General features: G+C 42.7%; 4 protein-coding genes across 14 annotated transcripts in view; 2 read left to right on the top strand and 2 right to left on the bottom strand.

Annotated features, from left to right (window-relative positions):
* The window catches only part of LOC129167877 (sperm acrosome developmental regulator-like), a 9033-nt gene extending 5048 nt beyond the window's left edge, over positions 1–3985 (bottom strand). For 6 of the 7 annotated variants that reach the window (XM_054752530.1, XM_054752528.1, XM_054752529.1 and 3 more), the window contains exons 1-2: positions 3543–3985; positions 1–139 (exon numbers count right to left, since the gene is read on the bottom strand). The exon at positions 1–139 is cut by the window's left edge. In XM_054752530.1, the coding sequence (XP_054608505.1) occupies positions 1–122 (122 nt within the window). In that variant the 5' untranslated portion in view covers positions 123–139; positions 3543–3985. The remainder of the gene's footprint in view (positions 140–3542) is intronic. The other variant, XM_054752532.1, reaches the window with a different exon arrangement.
* A 216-nt stretch (positions 3986–4201) lies between these two features.
* Positions 4202–7498, bottom strand: mogat3a (monoacylglycerol O-acyltransferase 3a). Its single transcript, XM_054752525.1, has 9 exons — positions 7206–7498; positions 6961–7139; positions 6832–6892; positions 6619–6762; positions 6266–6396; positions 6161–6204; positions 6001–6091; positions 4742–4850; positions 4202–4643 (listed from the first exon to the last, which is right to left on the bottom strand). The coding sequence occupies exons 1-9, from the start codon at positions 7294–7296 to the stop codon at positions 4489–4491; spliced, it is 1005 nt and encodes a 334-aa protein (XP_054608500.1). The 5' UTR covers positions 7297–7498; the 3' UTR covers positions 4202–4488.
* Positions 7331–16588, top strand: LOC129167875 (uncharacterized). Of its 4 annotated transcripts, none has more exons than XM_054752522.1 (7): positions 7333–7882; positions 9943–10390; positions 10462–10926; positions 10999–11392; positions 11468–11566; positions 12949–13005; positions 13084–16588. In XM_054752522.1, exons 2-7 carry the CDS (start codon positions 9956–9958, stop codon positions 13956–13958), a joined length of 2325 nt encoding a protein of 774 aa, XP_054608497.1. In that variant the 5' UTR covers positions 7333–7882; positions 9943–9955; the 3' UTR covers positions 13959–16588. The 4 variants fall into 4 exon arrangements, with proteins under 4 accessions (XP_054608499.1, XP_054608497.1, XP_054608498.1 ...); XM_054752521.1 differs by having other exon boundaries at positions 7335–7882; positions 11462–11566; XM_054752524.1 differs by lacking the exon at positions 12949–13005 and having other exon boundaries at positions 7331–7882.
* Positions 16589–16740: 152 nt separating this feature from the next.
* On the top strand, positions 16741–23446 carry atp1b2a (ATPase Na+/K+ transporting subunit beta 2a). 2 transcript variants are annotated; one of them, XM_054752533.1, is made up of 9 exons: positions 16741–16998; positions 18795–18923; positions 19009–19113; positions 19214–19293; positions 19363–19488; positions 19588–19647; positions 19737–19763; positions 21905–22000; positions 22081–23446. In XM_054752533.1, the coding sequence occupies exons 1-9, from the start codon at positions 16893–16895 to the stop codon at positions 22243–22245; spliced, it is 894 nt and encodes a 297-aa protein (XP_054608508.1). In that variant the 5' UTR covers positions 16741–16892; the 3' UTR covers positions 22246–23446. The 2 variants fall into 2 exon arrangements, with proteins under 2 accessions (XP_054608508.1, XP_054608509.1); XM_054752534.1 differs by lacking the exon at positions 19737–19763.
* Positions 23447–23877: the final 431 nt, after the last annotated feature.

Genomic DNA, 23877 nt, shown 5'->3' with positions numbered 1-23877 from the left:
GCCGTTGATTGGATAACAGTCAGGATCATGCCAGGAGGTGGTTGGCTGGAATTTGAGGTGTGACCTGAGTCTGGGGTCACACTGGTGATCTGGAAGCCACTCCTCTTCTTTTCACAGTTCATCGCCAAGCACTTGCTGTCTGACCGCACAAATATGTAAAAAGATACATTGGTTTCAAGGGTCAAGGGCAACAGCTAGTCTCTAGAAACTGTGTCATCATTACAAAGCGTGTTCAAACAGTAATGATAATCACCTTTACTTTTACTTTTCCATCCAGAAAATACACTTCTTCTGCAGTGGACATATATGGAGTGTAAGTAGTATACCATGTAAGTAGCCTACAGTATACAGTATATGGTCTGTTGTGTAAGTACATGTGATAATAGGACATACAGTGACATCTAAAAAAATGCATACATAATATTATAAAATACAGTATATATATTATAATTGATAAAATATTATCAATATCTTTTGCCACTCTTTTCAGAAAATCCAAAATATTAAGTAGATCCATTAAAAATAGATTGAAATATTGCACGTTTGATTAATTTAATTGTCGTTTACAGACAATGAAAACCCCAAATTCGCAGTCTTGGAAATTATAATATTGTCAAAAGTTCAATATTGGAAAGTCATAATATCACACCCATCTCAGGTGTCGGCAACCTTTAGCATCAAAAGAGCCATTTTGCCTCTTCTTCCACTAAAAAAACCCAAGTCACCACTACGAGTTCTGAACACATAGCTACAGCGCGCTTCTCGTTATAAAACATATTGTTATGCTGCCGTTAATTAGATAGTTTTATTTTAGTGTGCAGTAACTTGCTTCAGACTCAACTCCAAACTCTCTCACCTTTTTTCTCTCCAGTGAGACTCACTGCATAGACTTGCCTACCTCCCTTTCCCTTGCTCATCCAATCAGCAGTTAGAACGCAGTCTAGATGCATTCATGGACTTGTGGTGAGTCGGATACTTCACATTCTTTTCAAAAACGCACATTTCCCCTGCTTCGGTTTTAAACAAATCACTGAGCTCAGCAAAGGGGCAAAGAGCTGCATGTGGTTCCGGAACTGTGGGTAGCCAACCCCTGCCCTAACTAATTAACTCTAAACACCTGCAAGGGTTTCCTGAGCCTTTAAGTGATTTCTCAGTCTGGGTCTGTCACAATCATGGAGCAGACTACTTACTTGACAGATGTCCACAAGGAGGGCAAGCCAAAAAAAAAAAAAGATTGCTGTATCCGAGCATATTCATAGATATTTGAGTGGAAGGAGAAAGAGTGGAAGGAAAATGTACACCAAAAAAGGGATAACTGAAGCCTAGAGTTGATTGCCAAGCAAAATAAATTCAAGAATTTGGGGGAGCTTCACAAGGAGTGGAATGAGGCTGGAGTCAGCTCTTCAACAGCCATCACACATAGACATGGCCTACAAATGTCGTATTCCTTGTGTCAGGCACCCCCTGAACCACAGACATCACCAGAAGCGTCTTAAGGCCCGGTCACACCGCCCAAACTTTGCTGTAGCGTTCCTGGAGCGGTGAAATAAAATTCATCACAGCTCGTAACCGCGCACAAAATGGGGAAAAAAAATCGAAAACACAGGCGTTGTCCTAGCGGTGCACCGCTGAAGCGGTGTTGCTTTAGCGTTGGTTTAACGGTAGCGAACGTTGGCGTTCTGCGCATGCGGGCTGGTGGCATCCTCATGAAGTGCTGGAAGGCTCGTGGATCCTCAATCCTCAGCTCCACCATCAGCTTGTCATACAGTCCATGTTCAGGCCTTCTCAGTATCCACTGTCTGACCCACACAACTCTGTCTCTCCTTCTTCTCTCTCTTCTCCTTCTGTCAACAGCTTGTTGCAATCTGAGGAGGTTCTGATTCTGCTGCTGGACTAGTGCACCAATCATAGCAAGTCTCTCAGCATCCATGGTAGTACAGTTTTACTGTAACTTTGAGCAAATTCGATATACTGTAACTGAGGTCTGTACTCAACCGCTATTCCAAATGGACTCCTGGTCCATTTCTCCCCGTATTTATAGCCTAGCGGACCCAAGCGTCCACAAACTTGTGTCTAGCGGCGCCAAACTTTGACTGGGCGTTGTTGGAGCGGTGATGAACTTTGCCGTGGCGGAAAATTGCCCGCTCCTCACCGCTTGCAATATTTTGTGCAGCTCAAAACTTTCAGAGCGGTAGGAGGGATCATCAGCGGTGGCCGAGTGTATACGCCGTTGCCTTAACGGGGGCCAACTTCTGTTAAACGGTGGTGAACGGTTACGAGCGGTGATGAATTTTTTATACCGCTCCAGGAACGCTACAGCAAAGTTCGGGCGGTGTGACCGGGCCTTTACCTGGGCTGTGGAGAAAAATAACTGGGCTGTTGCTCAGTCATCTTTTCAGATGTATATATTATGTTGCATGGCATTTGGAAATCAAGGGCCCAGAGTCTGGAGGAAGCGTGGCAAGGCACAAAATCCATCTTTCTTGAAGTCCAGTTTGAAGTTTGCACAGTCATTGATGATTTGTCATCTGCTGGTGTTGGTCCACTGTGTTTTCTCAAGTCAACAGTCAACACATCAAAAAATTTTAGAGTACTTGGCTTCCTTCTACTGACAAGCTTTATGGAGATGCTCATTCATTTTCCAGCATGACTTGGCACCTGCCCACAATGCCACAGGCTGGTTCAATGATCATGGTGTTACAATGCTTGCTTGGCCAGCAAACTCACCTGACTTGAACCTCATAAAGAATGCCTCATACAGGGCATTATCAAGTGGAAGATGAGCGACACCAGACCCAACAATGCAGATGACCCGAAGGCTGCTATCACAGCAACCTAGCCTTCCATGACACCTGAGCAGTGCCACAAGCTGATCGCTTCCATGCCATGCTGTATTAATGCATTAATTCATGCAAAAGGAGACCCAAACAAGTCTTGAGTGCCACAGAAATGAACATATGGGTAAACTTAAAACTTTATTGATCCACAAAGGAAATTGCTTGGTCGCAGTAGCTCATTTGCAGAAGAAAAAGAAAACAACTCTTCAAATAATAAAATACTAAAAATAATAATTTAAAAAACCCTCTTCAGAAGCCTGACATTTCTGCTTAAAATTCAATTTTTTTAAAAATGGATCTTATGTAAAAGTGTATTTCTATTTATTTTGTGTTTTCATTGTCTGTAAGCCATACACTTCAAAAGTGAAAGAAATAAAGTCTTGAAATATTTTACTTTAGTTTGTAATTAATCTACATAATATTCACTTTCCTATATGACCAAAGGTATCAAATTCTTTTAATGACGTTCTATTTTTTTCAGATGTACCTGTAGTGATGTTATATATAATAGTTATACAATATATAATTGTACATATAATTATGTGTTATATAATGATATGCTAATAATGTTAAGCAGCGAGGCTTTCAAACGTTTGTATTCTTGTGTGGTTGAAGCTGACTAAGAAGACGTCTAGTTGCTTCTTCTAAGCATGTCAGCTGACTTCTTTTCAGGTTCGTGACGTGTGGGATTGGTTGTTGTCTCACCTGTTCGACGTCTTTGGAATTGTTGTCCAACTTCCTGTTTCTGTCCACGTTTCTTCTTAGCACAGCTTGTTCAGAAAACTTTTGTCCTGAGGAGGAAAAAAACATCCGAACTGCTGGACGACGAGCAAAATGAAAAACAATTGTCACTTTTGTCTTCGACATGGTTGTCGACAATGTCAAATGCCATTTTAAAGATGCGTGACGTCACGAGACGCCAGTAGACTTTATGTACAGCCGCGCGACGCGTCCTCCCTGTAGTCACAATGGATCGATTCTTTTCTGTGGGAAGAAGACATTCGCCCACTGCGCATGCGCGTCACGGGAACGTACCACGCCTAAAAGTTTTGTGCGTGTTTTTCTTCGGCTCAATTTAAAATGCTTCTTCTTCCTCAAGCAAACGTTGATACAGTACTTCCGTCTGTTGCTCAGCAGCCAGTGTTGGGAATGTGTGCTGCGTGCACACAACTACAAAGAAATACTGTACATTATTTATCTGGTGGGAGTCTGTCTAGTACTTCTTTTGCTGGAGTTTATTAAAGTGTAGCAAGTAGATTTTTGTGGCTTGGCAGGCGACAACACCACCATGTAGGGGCACCGTATAAGGGGGAGAGGTTAGACAATACCAAGGGCCCCAAAAAATAATTACAATAGTAAAACATAAGGAGGAACCCAACATATTTTTTCCATGGGGTCCCTACTACATTGTCAACATTTTTATTTTATTGATATAATTTTACTTGAACAAAACTGAATCTTTGCAGATATTTCACTGAGCCTGACTAGTTTTTGTTCAGTTTCATTCAGACCACACAGTATTTTGCCATCCGTGTCACTGATTTGGAATGATCACACATACATGACATTTTATTGGACAGAAAGGTATAATAATACAGTTTTGAGTATTTCTTATCCACGTTTCATTTGGTTGGCATGTTGTTAGAGAAGGTCAAATGAAGGTCAGGTGTTGGTGCTCCTGCAGGCCGTAGATGTGTTTGTGTTGCTCGAACAGTTCGCTCAGACGGTCAAAGTAAACTTTATGAAGAGAATCGATGTCCTCACTGCTAGGATTGGGACTGGGCAGGACACAGATGGGTGCCCCCACTGCAAACAGACACTTAAGTGGCACTGAGACACGCATGCTAACCATTTGTCACTTTGTTTCTACAGGGCCAGCCACAAAATTTAGTCCGAGATCGTACCAACTGTCAGGATGGGTTTCCTGTATGGCATCAGTCCAAAGCTGTACTGGAAAACTCCTCTTGCATGGAACAGAGGCAACGCAACTCCCATAATGCTTTGCAGCCGGTCCTGTCACAGAACAACAGACCGACATCACATATATAACCCACAGGCAGTACTTTTACACACACCATAGTTTGCATAGTTTGTTTGATTCTCTGCACTTGTTCAGCTGTGTGAGTTTCTCAACAAGCAAGAGAATGCTACATCCTAAAAGCTAACTGGTAGAAACCGGCTGGTCAAATGGATAGTATAGCTTTCTACATCTCTTACGTGCTGTCGCCAACTTTGTTATGTGTGTTTAAATCTGCTATGTCTCTTGTGGTTGTAGTGCTCTTCAGGGGCATAGGAAAAAAAGCACTGACCGCTCCTGTGACTGTTCCTCTGCATAATTAGCAACAGTCAACTAAGCTATGCTATTAACGGCTCAGCTGACTTCCCACAAATGCTAAATGCTAACCCTCCTCTTTACAGCTGAGTAATGAACAGTAGAACCCATTTATATGTCAACATATACGGTTGTCGACATACGGACCCCAAAATTAGCCATTACTTGCACATTTACATATAACTTTGTCCAGAGACATAGAGATTTTTGAACCTATCACAGTTTGTAGACATGGGTTTCCTCCATTAGTGCATTTTTTGTTTTGAGTCCTGGGTTTTCATATATTTTAGACTCTTAACAGAACTGCCGTGGTACTTTCATTGTATGTCTCGACTACAATGACAATAAAGCTTTCGTACATGCACAAATCTTTCTTCCAGTGGCTAACAATGTAATTTTTTTTTTAAATGGGTGCAATTTGCTAGTAGCTGTTGTAGAATCCAGGTTAATACTGCCAGCCTTTTCATTGGAAGCTTACGTTGCACTGAACAAAGTGCGCGGTTTAATGCTCTGTAACTACACAGAAGTTATGTTGCTATTGTCGCTTCATGCAGCTTAGTGATAATGAAGTTAAGAATACTACAATATATAATGCATAAATGGACCCATTTTTCATAGAAAAGATCCCGTTTGAGCTCACATTTTATATCAACAAAAGCTTTGTTGACTTAAGCAGGCACTTTCTAGTAGTAATAAGAACACGGTGGATTAGAACTTGATGAGCTGGTCCACATGATGGCTTGTTGACATTAGCAGTACCGACTTAAGCGGGTTACATTGTATGATGGCACTTATTCTTGTGATGCTGTTAAGTGTCCCTTTGCTAAGCACCTGTAGTGTCCGGAGAGGAGAACCGGTGGGGTTCTGAATCTGATCGAAGAGCTCATTTTCACCAAAGGAGAAGACGGGAACCAGCTGAGCTCTGCGTGCACAGAAAAACAAGCGTGTTAACGAGCTGTGGATTTGCTCTGCCCACAGACCAGTCTCTCACCCATGTCTCAGCGCCATTTTGATAAAGCCCTTTCTGTTATGCACCTGTAAAAAAAAAACAAAACCCTTTATTGACATGAACAAACGTTAACTTTTATTTTCACACCTGTAGTGTTAAAGCTCCCGGCCGAGCATCCAGCGACTCTGGTGCTCCGCCAACTGCAATGACGGCAACGTTTCCCCCTTGAGGACGGCTCAACAGGTAGGAAAGACTGGACTTTGAACTTGATACCAGACCTGAGAGACAGACAGGTGCCACATTGTTCTTCTTGTCTGCGCTTCTAACAGGTCAGAACCTTTGGAAAAAAAATGAAACAACTGCAGCACATGACAGCGCCAATCAGGAGGGAGCGTTCAGCTTCCTCTGGGTCCCAATGTCCATTCAGTCGTCAACAAGAATTCACTCCAATGACGGCAAGCTCATTTCATTCTGGAACAGGAAGACAGACAGGTGTGTACCTCCGCTCATGATGTAATCTCTGAACAGCGGTACTCGGAACCAGAAAGGCAACATGAGCAGGTGAGACTTGAGTCCAGGAAAAAGACTGGAGAAACCCGTGGACTCGGTGCAGAAGTTACAGAACGCCCCGGCAACCAACACGCCTGGCGAGAACATGTCAGTGAGTAAGACGGGCAAGACAAAGAAGTAAACAAGACAGGTGTGCATCTCACCGTGTGGATGAAATCCAAAGATGTAGTTCTTATTCGGGTCCAGGTCGACTGTTTTCACTAGCTGAAGACAGATGAGACTCGTCAGCCCGTGAATCAATCATTTTGACTCAGTCATGAAAAAGAATCCACCTTTACGGGAAAGTAGTCTCTGAAATATTCCCATACGCTCCAACTCCTGATCCAGTGGGACCTCCGACCCCCACGACTGGGTGTGTCCTGGTCCAGCCACAGCCAACCAACATAGAGCAAGGCCGCCATCCACCAAGTGGAGACAGACAGGAGGACAAAGGCGGCAAGACAGCACTGGGCTGAGGGATAAACAAACAGGTTGTCAGGTGCACATGTCCTGGGGAAGACAGACAGGTAGGTGTTACCTAGGCCCAGGAAGGAGAAGAGCCACTGCAGCACTGCAGCAGTCTGAAGGCGTCTCCTCAGTGGGACATTGAGTGGGGCAAAGCGGATCATCACGGCCACAAATTTTGTTGGCTCTTTGTCCTCCCACTGTCCACACTGTCACAAAGTCCAAAAACCTTTGGATTCTCGAGAACTACTTTCAGACAAACTTTGTAGACACGCTCCGTTTCGCCACCGCGGGCGTGCGAGACGCTCGTGGGTGGGACGGTGTCGGCCAATCACAGCTTTCAGTGAAGCACGTTCACGTGGGTGATATGAGTTCACCAGGCCAATCGTCGCACAGATGAAGAAAAAGACGTGAAAGTCATATGTTGGTAACAGGAAGTGACGTAATTCTGCGCGAGGCTGAAAAAGTCACAAAAAAACTTGTGTCTGGGCAGTTACAAATTATTACACTTCTAAAAGTGACTACTGGGTGGGTTAGTGTTTCTCTTCGGGTACACTTTCAAAACTAGGAATAGTTATGCCGTTCGTTGATTGCTCAACTGATCACGCGCAGTTTGGCTCAGAAAGCGACAGGTGGCGCCCAAGTGTTACACTGCTAGTTTGGGACCAGCAAACAACCACGACATTGAAGCAGAAGAAAAAAAACGGGGAAGACGAGAAGGAGAAGGCTGTCGTTCAGAGCGTTGTAATGGTGAGGCTATATGTCCTTTTTACGCACTTTCAATCTACCCGTCTTTTCTGTCGTCTTCGGAAGCTGATGGTAAATTATGTAGGCCGTATGTACTTGTGCATTATATCTACATAACTATATGCTACATGCTAACGTTATGCTTTGGAATTTCAGAGGCTTCTATCATCGGACAGGCACTACGCTGTCTGTGGCCTCGTTCTTACTTTGATTTTTTGGTTTTATTTTGTTATAAATGCAGTCTGGTTCTTTTCAGTCTCGTTCTTCTCTCTTTTATTATATACAGTGACCACACATAATTATCATACGCACGATTGTCCCCATTGGACATTCAACTGTGTCATTGACAATGGACATAGAAGATTTAAACAACAATTCTATATTTCTTGATTATTGCTTATAGGCAGCATGATGGAAATGTGATGAGCACGTCTGCCTTACTGCAAGAAGGTTGTCAACATCTCTGTGGACTAAACTCGAGTTTGCCAAGTTTTTTCCCCCCACAGTAGTAAAGCATGTATATTAGGTTAATTGAATTGAGTGTCCATAGAAGTGAATAGTTGTACAGTGTTCTCTCGTTTATCGTAAGGGATAGGTTCCCAAAATAGCCCGTAATAAATTATTGTATATGTTTTAAGGCTGTAAAACCCTCACCATACACTTTATACACTTTTCTCAGACAGGCATTAACATTTTCTCACATTCCTTTCTTGTTTAAACACTCTTAAGTTAAAACCCTTCTTTGAATTTTAATGATCAATACCTTTGAGGTTGGACACAAGAAATTACTAAGTGACTCATGCATATTTCACTCCTCTGATCTGATCGTGCCTCTTTGTCCTCGAGCTGCTCCGCTGAAGCGTTTTTGTATCCTTGTTAAGAAATATTGTTGCTGTCATACCATATTTCCCTCGTCCTCCTCCTCCTGCAAACGAAGAGTCATTTATTCTGTAGTGGCGCCCTACAGCCGCGTAACGTCTACCTTCCTTCGGCATGTCCAGAAGTCCAACTTTTTGTGCAATGGCTAGCATCTTCCTGTGCCGTTTGGGTGCAGAACGTTTCGTCGACACTGTGGTTTTTGTCGGGGAGAAAACTTGCAAACATACAGAGTTCAGAGCCTCTGCAAGTTCTTTGCTAGCGATCAGACAACAGGAAACATAGCAGTTCGGCACAAAGGAGATTGATTGACAATGGTGTATAGCCAATCAGGGCGCAGGAGACAATGGACGGGTCCTCCTTATGAATTTTCTATTGGTTAGACTGTTCTGTAAAGCAGTTAGTTTAAAATTCAAGGTAGATGAACTTGACCTTTTGATGCATGGTAAGAAAAAATAATTAGCAACATTTAAAAGGTAAATTCCTTGCTGACTTGGCTGAGCATTACTCTACCGTGGCTGACAACTGTGGCGCAGCAACGTACAAACACAGGTCCAAAGCCTAAACACAGAAACTATATAAAACACCTCTGAAAGGATAATCCTGCCAATTTAAAAATACTGCAATCACATAAATGCTGCAGGATCAACAACATAGTCTTTAAAACATTGGTAAACACATGGTCTAAATATTTGACAATATTGTAGTGCAATTGATTTACGCACATAGCAAATATTATCATTAGAATTGGACAGATGAGACCAGACAATGACATAAAGCAAAATGTACCTTTTCAGTCTGCCTTATCAAAGTCAGCCAACTTTCTTAAGGGCATCTCCCGCTCATGTCTTTAAAGATGGGCATCAGTCAGATCTGGTGCCCTTGTACCCTGGCAAACTTTCGCTTTGTTCCGTAAACTTGCAGCATTTCTCTAATGTTTTTAGGGTTTTAGTATGTTTTTGGCAATTGCAGCATTTTTCTTTTCCGTTTGTGATTGCAGCATGTTTAATGTTCCTCATTTCCCATTGCATGTGTTTTATGATGTTTGTGTTTTTTTGGTTTTCGATCATTTCTGTGTTTGTAGCGTTTTGCATTGTTGCGCGTTTACCTCTATCAGTGTATGATATAGCTACTTAGTGTACAGTATGATTAACACATAATCAGAGCACATGTATGTTTGAATGCAGGGCTGTAGTTTCCATGGCGACCACCGAGTACAACTCCAGGGTTGGTGCGGTAACCACAACCGCCTCTCCAAGCAAAGAAAGCACAAAATCTGATGGCCACATCCCCCGCCGGCGAACTGCTGTCACTGAAGTGAGGCGTGGTGAAAGAAGGAACTGTTGTGCCCTTAAAGAGAAAAGAAAGCTTCAGAAGGGCAAGAGGCGTGGCCAAGAGGAGAAAGTGGGAGTGACAGTGAAGAGGACATGGAGTGGTGGGAAGCGGCGATGGGATAAGAAACATTACTGCGTGTTCTGTCGCCGACCACAGGTGAAGATTGCCCGCCACCTGCTCAGGAAACATGCAGACGAAAAGGAAGTTGCGGCCGCCAGCACGCTGCCGACAGGCTCCAAACAACGCCACCTGTTGCTTGAGCAGCTGCGCTGCAGAGGCAACTACCTGCACAATATTGAGGTTTGTTTCCTGTTTGATTTCCTCTGTGCCAATGTACCAGGTGCCAGCGTGTTTACTTTTGTGCCCATCAGGTGATCAGACAGGGCCGTGGCGAGATTGTCCCTTGGCGTCAGCCCTCACAGGAAGTGGATGCCAGGAACTACCTTCCGTGCCCACTCTGCCTTGGTTTCTTCCTGCGTGCTGACCTCTGGAAACACCAGGCTTCTTGTCGCAGGAAAATGGCCTCTGAATCCGCCAAAGATTCAAGTCACCTGATAGCAGATATGACCTGTGACTCCACAAAGGACACAACCTCTGACTCAACAGGTGTTGGGATCAGTGACTTGCCAGAAGATGCAACGCTTCATCTGTCTGGGTTGGACAAGGTTGGCGCTTCTGAGCATGTAACAGCCATCTCTGAACTCGGGATGGAGCCTCCCAGGAAGCGCTGCAGGGTCCAGGCTGCGGCATCCCGCCTGTTGCCTATTTGCAGTGAAGCCTCTGAGAGCTGCAGTGAAATCCTGCACCGCATGAACCAGGACCATGTCTCATATCAGGTCAGCTCACACAGTGTTTTACCCATCTCTTTCCCTCTCTGTCTCAACCTGTCTTTTCCTCCGTCTGTCCAGGTGAAATCTGATTGGTTGATCTGTAAGTATGGGAACACACTGATGGGCAACCAAGAGAGCAGCCAAATGAGGTATGACTACGTCAGTCAGAAGCTGAGGAAGCTCGGCAAGTTCCTCCTGGCTGCTAAATCTTTGGACTCCGGCATTCAGAACCTCCAGGACCTCTTGGCTCCAAGATGCCTCAGCCTAGCATTGGCTGCTGCCAGGAAGGCATCTGGTTATCAGTGGAGCCGCCCCCCCCTAGCGGTGAAGACGACGCTCAAGGCTGTTTGCGAGATCGCCATAGGAGAGAGCCTTCAAGATGGCGACTGGGAGACTGCTGCCAGGACTACTGACTTCTATCACCTCCTAGGGAGGGACTGGGACAACTTGGGCCTACTGACCACTAAATCAGGTAACTGTTGATTCTGCCGGGGTGCTGGTCTTTCTAGTTTGATGTGCTTTTGAAAGTCTCATTTGTCAGCAACAGCAGCTGAGGAAGAGAACCTGAAGAATAAACTGGTTCAATCAAGAGGTGAAAAGAAGTATAAAGCGCCTGGTGAAGAGGACTCTCACCGCCAACCGCAGCGTGAGTCTTGACGTGACGCTGCACTGTAAAAATAGTTGTTTAAATTTGTGAGCCATGGTTCATGGCCAAGCATGACTGGTTTGCAGAGACACATCACATAATGGTCATATCCATTTTATTCCAGTCTTGTGTCAAAATCACCAATTATATCAGCAGGTTCCATTTTGATGCTTGTTTCCAGCTGAATGATCTTGACTCACCATGGATTCTAACACTGACTAATAGGGCTGAATGTTTGATCATTTTCTAATGGAAATTGAGATTTCAAACACCACAATTACGCCATAGCTGCGTTTTTTTTTGCAGCGCTTCCGACTGACCCAGCATATGTTGTATCAAGTATATGACACATTCATGCCGTCTCCCTACCACAGAGCTGCAATGTCAAACACGTTGAAAGGAAGAGGTGGTTGATCAACAGACTCTTTATTGAAATGAACAAATTACTTTTGGCTGAAACTGCACCAAAATACATCCACAGCCGTATTTTGCACCACACTCGCACATACACGCACATGCACACACGCACACGCACACGGACAGAGGCTCCCCTTCCTTGTTCCCACGCAGCCATTCACCAGCCAGGACATATTTACAGCCTCACAGAAAGACGGACATGAGAATTATCAGGCAAATGAACGAAAAAGGACACTGATATTATCAAAATTGTGCATTTCTCGGTGTGAAAAAAAAATCTCAATCCACACAGGTAGAGTTTAAAAAAAACAAACAAACAAACATCTGTCCAACACACATTCACTGGTTGTCATGGCTGTTTTGTTCAAGCCGGAAAGAGCCACAGCTGACTGGCGCATGGTACATAAATCAGTAAAATCAGTGCCCAAGGAACATGTTTTTTGTAATCGCGTCAGAAGGTGCACACATGCTTATGGAGCGGTGGGGGTGTAGGTGGGTGGGGGTTGGTGGGGAGCTCTTGGATTGCCAACACCTAGAGTATGGTATGTGTTCAAATGGCTTCATTTGTAATAACTGTTGTTGGTAAAAAAAAAAAAAAAAAAAAAAATGTACATGGATGTTTCTTGTTAATGAATACATTTGGAAGCATTTCTTTAATGCAAGAATGAAGATTAAAAGGTAATATCTTTTAATGTTTTGATGGAATTATGTAATTTTCTGTCATGTTTGTAAATGTTACTGTACATTGTTATTAATGTACTAAAGCTTGATTTGAAGAAAATAGTGACTCCCAATTGAAATCGGAATATCTGCCAGAAAAATTGCACTTAAGATTTTTTCCTAAAAGTGCTCATCCCTACCAACTACTGGTCTCTGAACTTTTATCCATATCTCTTGCATAGTAACTGAACCGGTGCAATGCCTGGTACTGTTTGAGATATGTCTGTTTGTCTTAATGTCCGTAGTCCTGTCTGAGAATATAAACCGAAAGATGGAGTCCATACCAAAGACTCCTGTGACAGGTGGGCCCCTTAACCATTGTTGCCAGTAATATTTTATCTAGCGTGTGGCTAATCACAGTATTGTCTTTGTCCCTGTAGCACACAAGAAGGTCCAGCGTCGTCCGTGGTCATCGGCAGAGAAAGAGGCTGTCTGGAGACAACTGGGAGTCCATGTATTGGTGCAGACTGTACCAGGAAAGGAGGTCTGTCAGAGATGTCTGGACCTAGAACCTGTTCTTAGGGGACGACACTGGAAAGATGTCAAAAACCAGGTTCACAACCAGATCCAGAGCCAAAAGAAACAACAGTTCCATGCTCAGATGGATATTCAGCAGAACGGGGTTCAACAAGATCTACCCCAAAACCCAGTGAAGCAACAGCAAATACAAATGAAACCACAGCTTAAAGTCCTCATCCAGAACCAGAAGAAACAACTGTGTCATGCCCAATTGGATCCAGTGGAACAAATTCATCATCAGAACATCAAACATCAGTACCAAACCCAAACGGACCAACAAGACCAGGACAACCTTCAGAATAAACAGCAGTGCCAGGCCCAAATTGACCACCAGGACCACATTCAGGTCGACAAGAAGGAGCAGTACCATGCCAGACTTGATAACCAGGAACACATTCAGGACCACAGGAGGCACATTTACCATATGGACCGGCAGAACCCAGGACCACAAATTAATATGAACAGGGTGAGTTTCACTGTCACTGATGCACCCTTTGTACCTGACGGGACACATGGTGCCCCAGAGCAGTTGCTGGACAAGTCCGTCAGTCCTTATGGACTTGCACAAAGAACTCCTGGGCCCCACATGGACCAGATGTTGTCTAGAACCATATGGACAGATGAATGTCTCGGCCAGAACCTCCCCGTCAGTAAGCCGCTGGCCAGGAACCTCCTCCAGGATCTGGTCTCAGGAGGACATCCATCTAACCCATATTCTAGGAATACGCACTACTGAGCCTAATTCTGTACCATCTTTGTCCACATTTTAACCTGGGTTCTACTTGCAAAAGAACCTAACCAGCCATTGATCTGTTAACATAATCAGGAACCTCCTCTAAGAACATCAACCCCAACTGAAGTGACAGGTACTTTGTGATGTGATGTAATTGAGTGTGTACTCACACTAGACCACAACGGGCAAATTACGGCCCACGAGCCATATGCCGAACATTTCCAAATGTTTTTTTGTAAACATTAAAGCTGTAGCCGGCGATATGATTTGCAATGCTATTTTTAAATTACCTTAAGGTTTTATGAAACATTAAAGCCGTAGCCGGCGATACGATTTGCAATGCTATTTTTAAAGTACCCTAAGTCTTGAACTATCAAAATAATCCCAGTGGTTTGTGACGCTGGAGACCCTGCACTTTCCAGTGATATGCAGGTCATTATGGTAATCGTGTCACAGCAGCTTTAAGTACATTAGACTTTGATACAAAGCAGAGTGGAGGTTTTTTTGCAGAGCAGCAGGCGCATGGTTGACGGAAAAGGACAGCAGCAGCAAGCTTTTTATGACAAAGTTCTGGAGAAAATAGATTTTTTTGAACATTTCGGTGTTTTTTGCTTCTGTTTTTTGTCATGTTGTTTGTCATGGTTTTTGCTTGATTGCAAACATGTGGAGGAGGTTGTCTGGGAAGTAAACAAATGTTAAACTCATATGCTTTATAGTTAATAGTTTGTATTGTAAATCCAAAATCCGTGTATACTTGAATGAAGGATGACCCAAGCACATACAACACATTGTGTATATTCTGGCTCCCCTAGCCACATTTTTTTAACCCAGTGTGGTATAAACAAAGCCAGCAGTAGCCATTATTTAGCAAATGTAGGTGTATGGAGGCCAGATGCATGTCAGACTGGCTGCCCTGTATATCAGTCAAGTAACAAATGTCATAGTGATGTCTGACGTTTTTTTAATGCCATGTGATCGACCCACATTACGTTTGAGATAGTACCAATGCTAATGTGTGAGTTATTGGTTCTAACTATTGCTTATCATCTCTATTACATTAGGTAATGCGAGTATAAAGATGACTATAGGGGTGATATTTCAAGTCTACAGGGCCCTAATAATGTTGAACAATGTTCTCAGAAGGTAAGAAACAGGTTTCCTGTGCTATAACTATGAAAGTATTACATTTGTTAATATTGAATCCTACTTAGCGGAAATTCACTTATCACGGTCATGTTGAACCAATTAATTGCGATAAAGAAGGGATGACCGTAGTGCAGTGGGGCGTCCAAACTTTTTCCACCAAGGGCCACATACTGAAAAATGGAAGGACGCATGGGCCACTTTGATATTTTGTAAACCAACACATATAGATATGCTAAGAAGTTTTATATATATATATACTGTATATATATACTAATTATTATTATATTACTATACTTCGAGAAAAAAAATCCATCTCAGCTTTGTGATATAGGTCAGTGTTTCCCAACCTTCTTTGTCTTGTGTACCCCCAGAGCCTTTTTGGCATACCATGGGTACCCCCTCACTCATACGTGGTGACAATTCTAAAGTAGAATGTAACACAACTGTTATGATTTTGGTGCACTTGTACCACAGGTTATTGTCTTCCTGGGGAAACTAGCTGTAGCGTACATATTCCATTTAATTTTCTGGCTTAATATGAAATGACTGAGAATATTAACTTGTCTTGCAAATACTTGGAAATTAAATGTTTCCACGAACACCGTAATTTGGTTGGATACACCTAGGGTTAGGGCAGGGGTTGGCAACCTTTAGTGTCAAAAGAGCCATTTTGTCTCTTCTTCCAGGAAAGAAAAATATTCTGGAGTTTCACTGAACAAACTGACCCCTTGCCCCTTCGCTTGCTCATCCAATCAGCAGTCAGAACACAGTGTAGATGCATTCACGGACTAGCGTTGAGTTGGATATTTCAAAGTCTTTTAGAAAACGCACATTTCCTTTGCTTCGGTGTTTTAAAAAAATCAGAGCTTGGTGTGGGAGCTGCGGATTGCCGACCACTGGCATAGGGAAGAGTAGGTGAAACATTTTAATTCTATTATTAGTATGAACGTCAGTGTTTGGTCTTTTTCCCCCTTCTGCTGTTTTTTTTTTTTTACCACTTTAAAAACCTTTAATATTTAAACTTTATCTACTAAAATGTTATTTTTCCTCATAATGTGATGTTAGTCTTATACAATTAAGATTTTTCCCATTCGTTTCCAACTTTTTTTCTCTTAATATTTTCACTTTATTCTTGTAAAGTTACTGCAGATTTTAAAATGTTTGCTTTTTTGTAGTTTTCTTGTTAAATTCTATTTTTAGAATGGGCCATTAAAAGACTAGCCGCAGCCGCAAATAGAACACAGGCTGCAACCTAGCTTTGGACATCACTGGCCCAGTGTGAGTACAACATTTGTTGCATTTCTTGTAAAACTTCGTATTTAATGAACACCTTCTAATTTACTCTGTGGCGTCAAGGTCTTCACACCTGTGCTTGGCATTCTACAGCAGGCAAACTAATAAAACCCTAATATAATGGTAGAGGAAACACTGAAATAATTCAATGAAAGCGTTGTTTTTTCCCCCCTGCAACATCTGATGAACTGTTGGTCCAATGAGACGACATTGAAGCACGTGCGTGACGTAGCGTTATGAGCACGCACACAGGGTGGAGTCTATTCTGAAGCAGCTTCTGATTGGCGTAGCGAGAAGGGCAAATGTGATGTCATGCAGCGGCGCTGTGGGGGAGGAGAACTGCAGTGACATCATCCTGTCCTCAGTCTGTCTTCCTCTCACCGAGCATCTTCTTCATCATCATCGCCATCATCATCGCCATCTTCGTAGGCTGTCGCGCGCTGCTTTCCTCGTGCGTTTGTGCCGCGACGCACCCTCATCATCCTCATCGTCTTCATCATGTCTGCCGCCAAACAGGAGGACCGCAAAGGCGCGAGTGATTGGCGGGAATTCTTCTGGAACCCGCGAACTCACGAAGTGTTGGGTCGAACCGCGTCCAGCTGGGGTGAGTCAGTCACGCACGCGCACACAATCGTTTACAAATGGTGATGTTCCATGTAACTGGACAAATAAATCTCAGGTAAACTCAGCCATGGATGTGTGCGTACAGCAAAAGGTGTTGCTTGTCACAAAAGTGGCAGTAACACAATAATGTGCAGGAATATGCAATGTACGATGCAAAGATGCTACTACACAAATGTCAGATGACCAACACCTGAAAGAGCGACTCATTTGCATTATATCTTGCCAGTGTATATGATGACGTGCTGGAACTTGCGTCCAGTCACGTGAGGTTCTGGTTTCTGATTGACTTGAGAGCAGTGTGGTCTTTATCTTCGTGAGACACTTGTCTACGATATGCTGCCCCCTGGTGGCTCTCATCTTGACCTTTGGTTGTCACCATGTTTCTGCATCCTCACTTCAGAAAACGGAAGTACATCCACTCTTTGCATAACTCCCTCTGATGATGTCATACATCCCAGCATGCACCAAAGCTGTGGCACTTTGGCCTTGATACAAAATGAAGGACACACACACACCACCACAACGCAACAAGCGGCGCAGTAAAGCATGAAGTGAATCTGTGCGCGCGCACGATTTAATCAGGATTATTTGCAGAGATGTGGTTGAGTGAAAATCTGTTCAAACATTTTCCATGCTTCCGAGGACCACTGATGATGTCACCTTTAAGGAACAGCCTGTCATTGTTGCATGAGTCTACTTTTGATGTCTTAGTGTTACAGGGTGCGCCATAAATTTTCGTACATAGGAAAGGTATCACCTTATGAAACCTAACACCTTCCTTAGCTTTTATCAGGCTAAAATCCGGAGTTCTTTCACCTCTTGATTTCTATCTTTGGGGGCACTTGAAGGCCATGGTGTATCAGGTGAAGATATGAGACTTATCATCTCAAAGAACGGAGCACCAACACCATTACAAGCATAGCATCAACTGTGCTAATGCTAGTTCATCAACAGTGGAACAAACGTATTACGTGTTTTCAAAATAATGGTAATCAGAGCACATTATGTAAATGAACGGTTGTCCAACATGAATGATTATTTTTCTTATATGGCAATTTATGTTCCACTCTGTAGAATAAGAATATTCGTCCTCATCAGCGTCAGCTGTTTCCATTGTGCTCCTTGTTTGTGATGCATCAAACATGTATATTGTCTAAGGAAGTGATATGAAAGTGTCCTCCAATGTAAAATGCGCTATCTGCTGAACACTTTTTCCTTTTGGGGATTGAGGAGCCCCTCTACTTGTGCTGTGTGAGATCAGTGTGAGGATCACAGCAATCCTGTTAGTCCAAACACGTTAATCTGCTGCAGACAGCAACACTTTTAATGACTTTAAGTCTGCACGAGCACCAGATGTCTGGGACCACGTGGACTGGAGTGGTTTCATCTGGCCTGAAGGTTCTGATGGTTCCTGAACACCCTTTTGAAAGTTCTAGTGGTCCTGGAGTCCAGAGACTTGAAGACTCTTTATGGTCCATTGAGGAAGATCAACAGTCTTAAAAACATATCCCAAGAATTCTTATGTAGGTCCTTGTCAACAAGGCCCCCAGTCTGTTGCTAGCTCAGTTAAAAGTGTCAATAGGTAAAAAAACAGTGAGAAGATGAGCAGCAGATTAGCCCCTCCCCCTCCATTCATCATGAATTAGGTCATCAGAAGGGGGTGGGGCTAAACAACACAAGAGGATTATAGATTGAGAGCCATCATGGGGGAGGGGGCAAATGCACTGTCCTGGACTGAAATGAGCCAAAATACTAAGTGTCAATAAATCCCCTTAGGTCTGATCCTCCTCTTCTACCTGGTTTTCTACCTGTTCCTGGCCGGGATGTTTGCTCTCACCATGTACATCATGCTGCTGACGCTGGATGACTTCAAACCCACCTGGCAGGACCGCCTGGCGACCCCGGGTGGGAAAGGAAACACACCTATGGGCTGTGATTGACTGACAAGGTCCAAATTGTGATAGGCTGAAACTGTATTGTTGTCTTTCAGGGATGATGATTCGTCCGAAGGGGGATCAACTGGAGATCACATTCTCCCTGTCGGATGAGCAAAGCTGGAAAGGTTTTGTGCAAAATCTGGATGGGTTTTTGTCTCGTAAGCAGAGTCTTATCTAATGATCCCTGTCATTAAAAAGAATTTTTGTTTCTAAATGAAATGACTTTCGATGAACTACTCCGTCATTTTCCCACTGCAGCGTACAATGACACCCAACAGGTTCAAATGAACGATGACTGCCCTCCAAATCAATACTTCATCCAAGAGGACAGTGGAGAGGTGCGTCTGTCTGTCTCTGGTTTGACTGTCCCACCTGCCTGTCTGTCTCACGTGTCTGTCCATCAACAGGTGAGGAATAATCCAAAGCGTTCCTGTCAGTTTAATAGGACAATGTTGAAGGAGTGTTCTGGGGATTCTGATCGTTTCTATGGTTACAGCCAAGGTCAGCCCTGTGTGCTCATCAAACTTAACCGGGTATGTTGACCAGAGGTAACCCTGTATGACCAGAGCCTGGTTTAATGTCTTTAAATGTCTTTAATGGCATCTACTACCTGTCTGCTTTGTCTTCTGTAGGTGATTGGAATGCTCCCAGGAAAGGATGGACAGTCTCCTTTTGTCACCTGTGGAGCCAAAGTAGGCCTGTCTTGTCTTGCTATATATATTTATATTATTATATATATTATATATTTTTATATTATATTTCTCACTCCTTTCTCCGCCAGTTGTATAAAGTTGGAAAAGATGATTTGGTAAGACCAATAGAACTGAGTAGAAATTTAGTAGACTCACATGTAGAACCGTAGCATTTTAGCTGAAGTTGGTTCTATCAGGCAAAAGGTTAAAGCTCAATGATTATAAATAGTAGCTAGAGCACTTAGAAACATTAAGAGGAAATTTGCGCTGTCTTTCACTTCCACTTCAGGCAAAAAAATTGTGTTTCTTCGTATTTGCAACAGCTACACTGAGTGCCATAACATCAACAATTGCGGGGAAAAATAAAGTTTACCCCCTTGCAAATATGTCAACAGTCCATTTAACAGAAAGACAGAATGTTAACAAATCTATTAATTAGTTTGTATTTGAGTTCAGACGTTTCTTGTAGTTGCTCACCAGGGTTGTACACATCTGAGGAGGGATTTTGGTAAGAGAAACAATTACAGAATGTTTCCACCGTCATGTTTGACATAGAGATGGTGTTGTTAGGATCATATTCACCATTTCCCAGCCTCCAAACACGTCGAGTGTACTTGATGCCACAGAGCTCGATTTTGGTCTCATCAGACCACATTCACATTCTCCCAAGCCTTGTCAGAATCGTCAGGGCACTCATTCAAAGAAAAAAAAAGTATAAGGCCACATCAACTCCCTGAGGAACACCACATTTTGTACTGCTGACCAGTGGAAAAACTGCTGTGGAAATAAACATACTGCCTAGTATGACAAAAACAACTTTTAGACCAGGCTCTTGTGGACAAAAGAAATTGACATTATTGTTGGTGCTAGTTTGCGTCCTGGCTACTGTTATTAGTATTAGCATGGCAGTATTAACCTGAATTCTACCACAGAAACTAAGAAAAAACTTTTTTGGTATCGTTAGCCACTGGAACAAAGATTTGCGCATGTAAGACAGCTTTATTGTCATTGTAGTCAAGACATATAACAAAATTACCGCAGCAGCAGCTCAGCTTTATAAACGTATAAAATATAATATGAAAACAGAATAATCCAAATTAAAATTAAAATGTGCAAAAATGGAGGAAAACCATGTCAACATCATCGTCCATTCTCTTTAGGTCTCAAAAAGTCGCAAGTAAATGCATTGGCTAGTTCCTGTTTCACTTACACTACCGGTCAGAAGTTTTAGAACACTCCAATTTCTCTGGAGGAAAGACCTACATTTTTAAAGATTTTTTGACGTTTAGTTATATGACACCCTCGTCAGCAGTGTAGTCCAGTGACTTACCCCCACTTGGTCTACTAAGTGCAGTTCTGGTCGGATTTTGGTGATGAAGAATGTAGCTCTGCTTAGTTGCTGGGGACATTTAAGTAAAGAGTTTGGCTTCTCAAAGCAATGTGTTCAAAAGAGTAATACATTTGCATCAGAAAAAGGCCTTCTAAAAAAAAATCAGACCTCGCAAAACACTTATATAGCGTTATATTTGTCTCCCGCCGTATCCCTGCACACTGTCGCCTGTGTATTCATGTGTATGTGATGAGGACACTTGCACTCGTGGAACACTTACATAGACAAGATGGCCGCGGCGCTCTGTCGCGGAAGAAGAGTAACATTACCACGAGTGTGTTCAAAAATCTGAAATATCCCTTTAAGTGTTAAGATGGTCTGTCTCTCTTCCATTGTTTGTTCCCTTTTTTTGCCATTTTTGTAGCAACAAATTACGTTCTCCAGTACAATGCTGTTCAACTGATGTCCACGAGGGTATAGTACCACAGTGTGTTCTGAACACTGTTTTTATGCAGACAGAGGAGGTAGTAAATTCTCCAGAATTTGGAACACCTGTAGGAATTAGTTGCACCAACTTCCAAGGCTTGATCAACCTCAATTTCTGCAGCTGTAAATTGTTGACCCATTTTGTGGTCCCTGAAAGAGGTCTTTTTGCATAGTTCTGAAATACACATTATTTTTCAGCTTTGGGTAACCTCACTTTTTTTACCTCTGGCACTTCACCACTTACCTTTGTGCCATTTCAAGCTATTCAGTGGACTTGAGCGACTTGAATTTCAACTGGAAAAATTGGGGTGTTCTCAAACTTTTGACCAGTAGTCTATGTCGACAACCGCTTATGTTGACATCAACCAATCTGAGGGGCGTCAACATAGACGGGTTCCACAGTATTTTACACTGAGCGTGAGTGTGTTTGTGTGTATGCAGAGGGAGGACAGTGATAAGATAGGACCTCTGGCTTATTTTCCTCCAAATGGAACCTTCAACCTCATGTACTATCCTTATTATGGCAAGAAAGCTCAGGTAAGACAAATTTACATATTGTGGCGCCTTGTGTGGTTTTGTTGTTTGTTCATGTTTTGCTTCCTGTGTGCGTGTCACAGGTGAACTACACTCAGCCGCTGGTAGCTGTAAAGTTCCTGAACGCCACTCTCAACACTGACATAGACATTGAGTGTAAAATCAACTCCAACACTCTCGCCGCTGGCAGCGAGAGGGACAAATTTGCTGGCCGAGTGTCCTTCAAACTACGAATCAATGACAAGTAGAGACACAATTTGACCACACTGCACTCATGACGTTGATCACTTCAACTCTGTTCATCGCTGCAACTCGTCTTTGTCGCCATTCGTTATCTGTTATTGTGCTTGTTGAAACATTTTTTAGTTTTTGGCAGCTTTGCCATAAACATGTTGACCAATGACACGCCCTCACAGTTTAATGTCACCCACCCAGCAGCCACCGCAATCAAACACTTTATTTATTGATTTGTGTATTTATTTATTCATGTATTTATTGATTGATTTGATGTATCAAACTGAGTCAAGCACTGTAGAGTGCACAGTCTTTTACATATCCTGGAAGCTCAGCTGACTGTTGCATTGTTCAGTCCACAAAGTGATGGTCTTGTGTTTTCTCAAGAAATCTGGATATGTACAGTGGAACCTCGGTTTCATACGCACCAGTTTTTGTAGGATTCGGTTTTTGATGAAAATGATTGCTAAAAAAATGTCTCAAATTTGATACCCTGCCTGTTTTTGTATGGCCAAAAGAGTGCGCCTAACAAACTAGTCCGTGGAATCAAGTGCCAAAATAAAGCATCCACACGTTGGGGCGAATGGATAGTGGTTCTTTTAGAATTGGGGCACTATAGACAGATTCCGGCCAGGGAATCCTTTGTCTGAGTGTGGTTTATTTGTTCATAAAATGCACAAAGATCGATGAACAACTCCTATCTGTCTTCTTTCTTTCTCCTAATAATTAGTGCGCACCGTGCGTATTACTGAGTGTTAGAGAACTCTGCTTTTTAAAGAAAGTACGGCTACATTATTTCTTATGAGAAAAAGAGATTCGGTTTTCATAGGTTTAGTTTTTTGTCGCACCTTTTGAAACCGCTTCATGAAGAAAACCGAGGTTCCACTGTACAATGATGGAAGCAGCTACGATCACTCAGGTGTCACAACAGTACTTTTTTGTTTTGTTACATTTTCCGCTTGTTACATGTATTGTTTTGTTGTCACAGAAGTGTTTCCATGAAATAATTGATCAGTGGTGTTATTGTAATTAGTTAATTCACAAAGAGTGGAATCGGTTAGTCTGATTTTAGTGTTCTTGCCCATGTGACACACACACACACACCTCACCTTTGTTAATATACAGCCAATCAGATGTTGTATGATGTCATGTGACTTGATTTCTCCTGGCTATTACACACATGACCACATGATTAAAAACACAATGACTTTATAACCTCTTTTGTCTTATTTGAAAGGTTTATTTAGCGGTTGTCCTGTTTCAAACAATCATATCTAATGAGCAAGTTGGTGGCTCTCCAATGTCGTCTATTGCTTTCTTTATTGAAAAGTGTACATAAATGAACCCTCATGTTGTTCCTTGATGCTGGAGGCCAGGGGGTACCCAAAGTGCAGCCTGAGCACCATTTGTGGCCTGCAGCTTATTTTTTATTGGCATAGATTTACAGGTAAGAAAAACACGCGACAACACTGAAAAGACAAAAAAAGGTTACTAGAAAAAGATTTTGCATTGCAGAGCATGCATGTTGGCCTACGGTACTTAATAAATGTATTAGAGCCCCATCCACTGGAAGGTTTTTGCTACACCTGTCCTACATTAACATTGGCATAATTAACTATCATTTTTTATATGGCACTTTTAGACAC

The sequence above is a fragment of the Dunckerocampus dactyliophorus genome, chromosome 15 (genome assembly GCF_027744805.1).
Source record: "Dunckerocampus dactyliophorus isolate RoL2022-P2 chromosome 15, RoL_Ddac_1.1, whole genome shotgun sequence".
In the NCBI taxonomy this organism is placed as follows: domain Eukaryota; kingdom Metazoa; phylum Chordata; class Actinopteri; order Syngnathiformes; family Syngnathidae; genus Dunckerocampus; species Dunckerocampus dactyliophorus.
Note: the sequence above shows the minus strand (reverse complement) of the source record. Positions and strands in the feature narration are given on the sequence as shown.

Coding starts and splice junctions, on each gene's coding strand:
- mogat3a (XM_054752525.1), bottom strand. CDS start 7,296: ATGATCCGCTTTGCCCCACTCAATGTCCCACTGAGGAGACGCCTTCAG. Junction 6,763..6,831: donor CTTTGGATTTCATCCACACG/GTGAGATGCACA, acceptor TGTTCTCGCCAG/GCGTGTTGGTTGCCGGGGCG. Junction 6,092..6,160: donor AAAATGGCGCTGAGACATGG/GTGAGAGACTGG, acceptor CTGTGCACGCAG/AGCTCAGCTGGTTCCCGTCT.
- LOC129167875 (XM_054752521.1), top strand. CDS start 9,956: ATGGCGACCACCGAGTACAACTCCAGGGTTGGTGCGGTAACCACAACC. Junction 11,393..11,461: donor CCTACTGACCACTAAATCAG/GTAACTGTTGAT, acceptor CTCATTTGTCAG/CAACAGCAGCTGAGGAAGAG. Junction 13,006..13,083: donor ACCAAAGACTCCTGTGACAG/GTGGGCCCCTTA, acceptor TTGTCCCTGTAG/CACACAAGAAGGTCCAGCGT.
- atp1b2a (XM_054752533.1), top strand. CDS start 16,893: ATGTCTGCCGCCAAACAGGAGGACCGCAAAGGCGCGAGTGATTGGCGG. Junction 18,924..19,008: donor GGACCGCCTGGCGACCCCGG/GTGGGAAAGGAA, acceptor GTTGTCTTTCAG/GGATGATGATTCGTCCGAAG. Junction 19,114..19,213: donor TCTGGATGGGTTTTTGTCTC/GTAAGCAGAGTC, acceptor TTCCCACTGCAG/CGTACAATGACACCCAACAG.